At 44.4% G+C, this 8,675-nt stretch overlaps 1 protein-coding gene across 1 annotated transcript; it reads right to left on the bottom strand.

Annotated features, from left to right (window-relative positions):
• Positions 1-2,306: 2,306 nt before the first annotated feature.
• Positions 2,307-4,481, bottom strand: LOC139833931 (uncharacterized). The gene is made up of 2 exons (XM_071824306.1): positions 3,488-4,481; positions 2,307-2,449 (listed from the first exon to the last, which is right to left on the bottom strand). Exons 1-2 carry the CDS (start codon positions 4,479-4,481, stop codon positions 2,307-2,309), a joined length of 1,137 nt encoding a protein of 378 aa, XP_071680407.1.
• Between the last annotated feature and the right edge of the window lie 4,194 nt (positions 4,482-8,675).

The following is an 8,675-nucleotide window of genomic DNA, read 5'->3' as shown; positions in this document are numbered from 1 at the left end:
TTTAAGTCCGGATGCCTATTATGTCATACATCGCAATCCCAGGAATATTGTTGTTGCGAGGCATAATAGTTAAGTATCACAGTCATCATTCATTACAAACCATAAGTCTTACAAATTTGGAATCACATGATCCATATTACACGAATAGTTGATCTATTGATCAACGAATAAACACAAGTTCATAGTTCATAGCGGAAGCGTAAGATACAAGGACTCTCGAGTCCACAGGCCAACGCTTGACGTCGGAAGACTCCTAGTTGTCGTAGGGGTCCTGCTGGTCGTCGCCTTGGTCATCTTCATACTCTGGCCATTTGAATAGCCAGAGACAAAGCCGTGAGTACTTTAAGTACTCGCAAACTAATACTAATGTAAGTGCTAGACATTCTAGTAAGGTTTGCTAAGCTCTAGTTTATTTGCATAAAGCTAGTTTTGGTTCACAAGTATTTGAGAAAAAGCTGGTTCATATGCTAACTAACTCCAATGGGAACATTAGTGTCATTCCCACCATTCAAGTGGTGATTTCAATTCAATTCACCACAAGTCATTTCACCATCATCTTTCAACATCATTTTTCAAAGATATGACATCGGAAACTGTATGGCCTTTCCAACCGTCCGTAACCGTGGACGCGGCTATTCGAATAGGTTTACACTCTGCAGAGGTTGCACACTTGTGCCACAACATTTGATTTCATCCGTCGGGATTACCCCGAATCATCGTAACACAGTACGCGGATCATCAACCATAACCTTTCACTTACAAACCCTAGTATGAGCACCTCTCCCCATGAGCTTGGCCTCCCAGTGAAGACCAACTGTCAACCTGGGAACTGCACAGGGCTTGGCCGTACAATTCACCTCAATTTCACATCATTTCTCAACAACGGAGGCAGCCTCAAGCGTAACCCCTATGACGTGTGTTCAGAGGGAACCCATACTAAGATGCATAAGCTTCCAGTTAAGCCCTACCCATAATCAGGTATTGTGGGGGTACTTAAAAATTGGAAAGGTATCGCATTCAAACCAACATCATGTTTATCAAAAATCACCATCTTCTCTTGGTCATATTCACATTCAAAATTCATTCAATGGAATGCATCATCATTCCAGGGTTTCAAATTTATTTCAATTTCACATTGTTCCCATCTAGAGTAGTCAAATTTTATTCATTAGCACTAGCTCTAAATCATGAGGGGTGCTATCTTGCTTGCTTGATTGAAACTACTTCACTACTCTAGTAACTACCTTCACTTTGACCAAAGTTAACTATAAAAGTAATTTTTGGAAAACAACAAGTAAAACTTGTAAAGTATAAACTTGAGATAGGCTTATGTAAGAAAAGGTAAGATTCATGGTGCCTTGCCCCAAGGGGCTTTGCACTTTGCAAGAATATTAGCTTGCCTTGGTAGTTCTCAAACTGTTCCTACTTCTCCTCTTGGTAGCAACCTTCTTCTTCGGTGTACTCTCCGGTGCTAGCGTCTAAATTTGAATACGAGTATAATTACTCACTAATTCAATGGCTATTCCATGTATCACATATAAACACACAAACTATTCTATGCACACAAACAATTTAACTAGGGTGCATGGGTTGTGTTATTTAAATAGAATTCACTTCTTTGTATTTAATATGTAAATGATAGTTTCCATAGGGTTCTTGAGAAATAATTTCCTCTCATTGAAATCTTTTTAAAATTTAATTTTTCAAACAATCATAGATGAACTTATCTATACCTAATAATAAAAGCAAAAGAGCTTTTTGTTGGTCCGTTTTTTATTACCCCTAATTCTCATCTGAATTACAACATTGCCACCGCTAAGTCAACAAAACGATTCGTTCCTAGAAGCGCGTTTATTTCGTTTGTCCGTGCGTGCGCGTTTATTGGGCCGTCCAAGTAAATCAATGTGGCCTGCAACACCGTCGGCCTTACGCTCTGTTCCAGAATCGAATCAACTGCCACGATGCCACCTCAACCCGACCGACGCACGTACCCACGAATCCTCCCCGGTTTCGACAAGGATGTGGGATGCCGCTGCACAACGCGCCCAGGACTCCTCCCCACAAAAACCAGACGATGGCCCAGGATTCGCTGAGGAGAGATCGAGTTAGACACCGAGGATGTCGCCGCATCTAGGGAGACTCGAATTTACCATGGAGGGAGTCGATTTGGCAGACTAGCATGATGGCAGAAAAATAATCCCCCAATCTTTGTTCCTGGCCGGTATGGCAGCATCGGCGGGAGATTATACCACGCCGGCTGCCAGTGGCCGGATCCGTTCCGTAGCCCGGAGTTAGACGAGGCGGCCTCAATCTTTGACGTAGCCCGGAGTTAGCGGTGTCGGCAGAGGCACGTAGCGGCGGGCGGTGGCGCCACACTCCTTTGGCACTCCTCCGCCGAAAGCTGCTCCGGGGACAGGGTTGCCGGCGAAACGGCCAGTATCAAGCAGCGCTGTACGTGATTGGGAATCAGCATCAGAGACGGGAAAGCATCAGGTTTTTTGATGGGGCAGGTGAGGTAGCCGCCGTCGAGCAGCTCTGGATACTGAATAGATTGAAGGTGTGGGCAGCGGAACCTCCATGGCAGCGCTCTTAGCGTGGCGCTTGAGGATTACATGGGGTTCTATGTTCGTGGACCAAAAGAATTTGTTTGAAATCTTTGCTCTATGCGCACAAAAATACGTTTACGATATGGACGTCTATGGTTGTTAAAGGAGATAGTTGAAACGGGATGAGGGCAGCGTTGCTCCATGTCAGCTATAGTCTGCAGTACAGACGGCCTGTACAGTGGGCTGCCTTTTCAATCGTCGATGGAAGTAACTGAAGATTGCATCTAGGACGGGAAAAAAGGAATATTTTCGCGGGGTTCCAGTTCGTGGAGCACGGGATTTCCGACGCTGAACCGCATCGTGGCCACGACCCTGAGCGTACAACGGGAAAACAGCCGTCTATAGTTAGCGATATTTGCGGAAATCGACCGTGCACAAGCCCTATATATTGGTGTATCTTAATTGGTTACCCTAAACGTTAAGAAATCTTTGTTACCTTGGATCCACGGTGAATAGGGGCAGTTGCCAATCAAGGAGTACTAGGGTGTCGTACTACCGGCGCCATGACCAGTAATGTTACAAGCAACATATTTATGTGCTGAAATTTTGTGAAAAAAATCTATTTGTCGAGAATTCTGGATTTTTAACAGAAACAATCATAGAGTAGAGGGTTGTGCTGGACCGGGAAATTTAAATGGCACGCCCATTAAATTCTGCACTCCAACCATCTTCACTTGGAAAGATGGAAGATTCGAAGGTACCAAAGTTTTGTTTTTTTTGAGAGAATATGGTCTTTATTGATCAAGCAACATCACTAGAGAGTTCAACCCGAATTAACTCCAGGATTACATCAACAGAAATATTACAAACTGAAGGCTCAGCAGAACGAGCCAATTTATGAGCTACCACATTCGATATCCTACTAGAGAATCTGAAGATACAGGACTGAAAGTCCGTTTTCAGAGTTTTGATATCACCAACGATAATGCCAAGAGTAGAGCGATCACGAGCTGTAGAAGAAATCCTCTGTATCAGCGACAGACAATCAGACAGCAGGATGATCTTCTGAAAACCACGCTCCTTGGAGACTGACAGCGCGCGCCGAATAGCAAGAGCCTCCGCCATCTCCAGAGTCGGGAAGCCAGTCAGGCCTTCACTACAAGAGAGGATGAAAGCACCACAGTGATCCCTGAAAACGGCTCCCCAACCCATTCGCCGTTCAGTAGGGAACAGGGCCGCGTCAACATTGACACATATCCAGCGTGCCGGTGGAGGATTCCAGCGTGGAACCACTGTCTCCACCCCGCTTCTGCTAGGAACTTTGTCTTTAAATATGACTTTCAAAATCATCTCCACATAGGCCACAACCTTGGATGCAACACGCAAGGGATGCATCTGTACCTGATTGTTCCTGATATCATTTTGAGCTTCCCACACATGCCAACAAGTGACTGCAAGAACCGTGGCATTTGTGTCACTCTCTCGCTTCAGAAACTCGAAAATCCATTGCTTCATATTGACAAGCTCCTTCCTGCATAGCTTCAGCTTAAAGTGCTCCTTCACCTCAGCCCAAACAGCTCTTGCAAAGGGACACAATAAGAACAGATGCTCCACCCGTTCCATCTTGCCAAAGAAAAAACAACGATCATCCGTCGGTATATGCCGATATGATAGTTGCTGACCAGTAGGGAGGCAGTCATGTATCATGCGCCAAAGGATAATCTTCATCTTACTCGGCGCCTGGATGGACCACATTGCCTTCCACATTTTTGCCTCAGTAACTCGGTCAGAACTAGAGCCCCTACCAACAGTACCCCGGTTGGAGAAAAACTCTGCAATTTTTGCCATATTATAGGCTGATTTCACCGTGTAACAGCCATGCTTGTCATGTGTCCAGCTTGTCATGTGTCCAGGAAACAAAGTCCTCTCCTCCATGCTTGCTAATTGGCAACTGCAAAATAGTATTCGCAAGGTCTTCATGAAAAAAAGCCCGAACAGGACATCACATATATGTTGAACTCTTCTCTATTTATTACTGTGATATGTTAGTGTTTAACGTTCCATAAGATGGCAATATTACAATCATGTTTCCTGTTGGTTGCGACATGTCAATGTTGCTTCACTGCATTTCTCACCTTCCCGGATACTGGCATCCCAGGGACATCTTGCATCTCTCTTGATCATTTGTCGCAGCTGTCCGCGCTTGTGCAGCTCGTGCATGGTAACATTAAAGTCACACAAAGGGAAGAAGCGCTCGGCTCATGGAAGAATGGTGCAAGAAGTTGGGTGATGCTGTCCACGAGTTGTATTAGTTTGAGATGATGCAGTTGTGGCGGGACGCTAATGCGTTCATACATACACTCTGAACAGTGTCGCGAGAAACTAGGCGTCGGCTAGCAAGAACGGGAGTTTCGATGACCTCCGAAATGAACTTTGCACCAATGGCATGGTGGACGCAAGTTTTCTTGTTCCATTGCAACACACGTGTATTTTTTTAATGTATTTTTTTATCAAGGAAAAGATAATAAAATAATAATTATGAAGAAAGGTGAAATGAGGCTAGGGTTACGTGGGTTGGTCGACTTTGAGGCAAAATTTAGGTCGCGTCATAATTGATTATTTTTCTATCCCGATGCAACGCACGGGCACTTTTGCTAGTATTGACCTAAGTCAAATGTTCATCTTCATCATTTTAGAAAATGATTTAATTGAGGTAGATCACCTCATATCATTTAATAACACTACATATGATTTAAATCTCAAGTAATTCATATAAGAGAGTTTGGACCAGGGGTCCAAACATCCCATGAATTCATGTGAGACAAGATTTAAATGAAGTTTAAGACTTCATATGAATTACTTAATAGTTTTGGACAATATCAACTAGTCAAACTAGCCATATTATCCATTAATTAAACTAGGGCATGATCATGCAAAGTGACCACACCATTTTATTGCATAAACAATTAGTGTAAGTCAAATGTGAGCTATTAGAGTTGGAATTAACTTAATATCTATTTTGGATGATTTTTAATAATTATTTGAATTGGGAAAAGTCCCTGCCTTGTTATTTTTATCAAATTAATTCTACAAGTAATCTGGTCATGGGACCAGTGGCATTTGATAGATATTTTTATTAGCTTTCCAACAACATAAAGTTCATTAAATTTGGTTGAGCCAGTTTGAATCTATTGATTTTCAAAGTGGAGGCAGTATTGAAATTATTTGAGATTGTTTAAATCTAGTTTGAATAAAAAGGCCGGCGGGAAAAATTAACTGGGCCAGATTCAAATTAAACGGCCCAAGCCAGCCCAGCCACAGTCCAGTGACGTGCGGGCTGCCTGACAGCGGGTCCCGCATGTCAGCGGCTCTTTAAACCCGAATCGGTACCGATCAACCAGAGACGTAGGATTAGAATCGGATCGAACGGCTCGAGTTCATCGTCGTCTCCGACGAGAACCCGACGCTCTGGCGGCGGCGGTAGGGGTCGGAGGGCTAACCAGAGCTCCAGCTAGGGATGGCAGTGTGCTCGGGGTAGATGTGGACGACGGCGAAGCTCCAGGTACAGGTGGCATCGCCTGAGGTGGACTGGTTCGCCGGCGATTGATGCAGAGCTTCCGCGGCGGCGAGCTCTCGATTGGCCTTGCTCCAGCGTGAATCAGGTGAGTGGTGAGGTGGTTGAGAAGCTGTGAGAGGTGGGGAGTGCGGTGGTGTGCTTGGATCATCCAGGGGAGGTCTCCTTTTATAGCAGCGCATGGGTGCTGCGGGGCAGGGTGGTGGTCGACCATGGCGCGGCGCTTCCGGCGAGTGGTCGAGCTAGACGAGGTCGTGGCAGTGTTCTACGTGTCCAGGCGAGTCTAATGGTGGTGACGGCGCGGTCGGGCGGCGTCAGAATAGTTCGCGTTGCTTCCATTTCGTGCGGTGGCAGTGGCGGGATCTTCTTCTCCGTCTACGGCGGTCCAGGGTCTGGTCGTGGCCATGTCTGGCGGCGTCCAGGTGGCGTGGTGATGCTCAACGGCTAGTCAGCGGGGCCAGGGCGAGCGTGAGGTGGTGGCGCAGCGCGTTTCCAGAGCTTGTCCATGGCGTGCATGCGCGCGACACGAGCGGCGTCTGGGCGTGTTCTGGGCGCGCGTCGTCCGGCCAGTGTCGTCGTCGAGCTCGACCGTGGCGGTGCTAGGACGGCGTAGGAGAGCATGGTGGCGAGCTGGGGCACCAGGGCCAGGGCAGAGAAGCAATGGGAGAGAGGGGAGATCGTCGGGTTGGGCGACATGGCCGGCATGGCCATGCCCTAGCTGCCCTCCTCCTCTCCTTAGCCTTGCTATGCAGCACTTAGTGTTAGAGGGGACCAGGGGACCAAATGGGGTAGGTTGGGGTAGATTAGGTCGAGTAGAATCACTATAGCAAATAGTGTGTAATAGTGCCATAATTGGAAATTTGTGAATTTGTCCAAATTTGATTTAATTCAAATGGTTGAACAATTTGAAATGTGTGTGTTTAGATAAGTTGTATTTGACCAGAGATGATTAGAGGTGGTGGTGGAATTGTAGAATTCAAGAATTTGCAAAATTGGCTAAGTTGGAGATTGTTGAGTATGTTAAAAAGTTGAATCTTTGGATGAGCATAGCTCTTGATCAAGAATGATTTTGGCATGGTGATCTTTACAGAAGTTGTTCACCTTGATGTTGACTTTGAAATGGTGCAAAGAGTTAGCAAGATTTGGTTTGAGAAAATTGAATGGCAATGGCTCAAAGTGGTGATCAGGCTATAAATTTCAGTTTTGACCATTATCATATGTGAGCTAGTTTTGCATTTGGAAATTATTTGAATTGTGAAACTTTGATTCCAAAAGTTGTAATAAGTGTTTAATAACAGTATTCAACTAATGGTGAAGACCAAATTGGTCTAGGGTCAAAATTTATAAAAATGCCATAGAGCATATGTTAGGGTTTTTAGGATTTTTCAATTATTGGATTTTCTTCCTCTTTGATTTATTTGGTTAGTGATCTTCATATCATCACATTAGGGTTTTAGAGTATAGCACAAACAAATAATAACACTCATCATGGCATAACACTCAAATGCACAAGTCCTATGCAGGGTACTATATGCAATTTAAAAAGTTTTTGTTTGTTTGAAATTTTGCTCTCTGGAATTCTCTAACTTTATTTTTATTGGAATTTGGGATGTTACAGTGGTAATATTGCAGGCAGTACAGATGCAGTAAAACGGTAAACAAGCAGTGATAGCAGTATTTGGAAACAAGGCCTAGGGATTATACTTTCACTAGTGGACACTCTCAACATTGATCACATAACATAATAGATAAATGCTATACTCTACACTCTCTTGTTGGATGATGAACACCACTAATTGCGTAGGATTACACGAACCCTCAATGCCGGAGTTAACAAGCTCCACAATATTCGATATTCATGTTTAAATAACCTTAGAGTGCACGATAGATCAACACAACTAAACCAAGTACTAACATAGCATGCACACTGTCACCATCACACTATGAAGGAGGAATAGATCACATCAATACTATCATAGCAATATTTAACTTCATAATCTACAAGAGATCACAATCATAACCTGCGCCAAGTACTACACGATGCACACACTGTCACCTTTACACCGTGCAGGAGGAATAGAGTACTTTAATAACATCACTAGAGTAGCACACAGATAAATTGTGATACAAAACACATTGCAATCATAAAGGGATATAAATAAGCACGTCACTATGCCATTCATAACAGTGAATAAGTATTCTGTGAAATATAGCCTAAGAGACCCACACGGTGCACACACTGTCACCTTTACACACGTGGGACAAGGAGTCTCCGGAGATCACATAAGTAAAATTCACTTGACTAGCACAATGACATCTAGATTACAAGCATCATCATATGAATCTCAATCATGTAAGGCAGCTCATGAGATTATTGTATTGAAGTACATAGGGAGAGAGATTAACCACATAGCTACCGGTACAGCCCTTAGCCTCGATGGAGAACTACTCCCTCCTCATGGGAGACAGCAGCGGTGATGAAGATGGCGGTGGTGTCGATGGAGGAGCCTTTCGGGGGCACTTCCCCGTCCCGACGGCGTGCCGGAACAGAGACT

Source organism: Lolium perenne, chromosome 1 (genome assembly GCF_019359855.2).
Source record: "Lolium perenne isolate Kyuss_39 chromosome 1, Kyuss_2.0, whole genome shotgun sequence".
In the NCBI taxonomy this organism is placed as follows: Eukaryota; Viridiplantae; Streptophyta; class Magnoliopsida; order Poales; family Poaceae; genus Lolium; species Lolium perenne.
Note: the sequence above shows the minus strand (reverse complement) of the source record. Positions and strands in the feature narration are given on the sequence as shown.

What these genes read in the sequence shown, in the direction of transcription:
- LOC139833931 (XM_071824306.1), bottom strand. Translation starts at nt 4,481, where the DNA reads ATGGAGGAGAGGACTTTGTTTCCTGGACACATGACAAGCTGGACACAT. An exon ending in GAAAACGGACTTTCAGTCCT is followed by an intron (nt 2,450 to 3,487) that starts GTATCTTCAGAT and finishes AATCACGTACAG; the next exon opens with CGCTGCTTGATACTGGCCGT.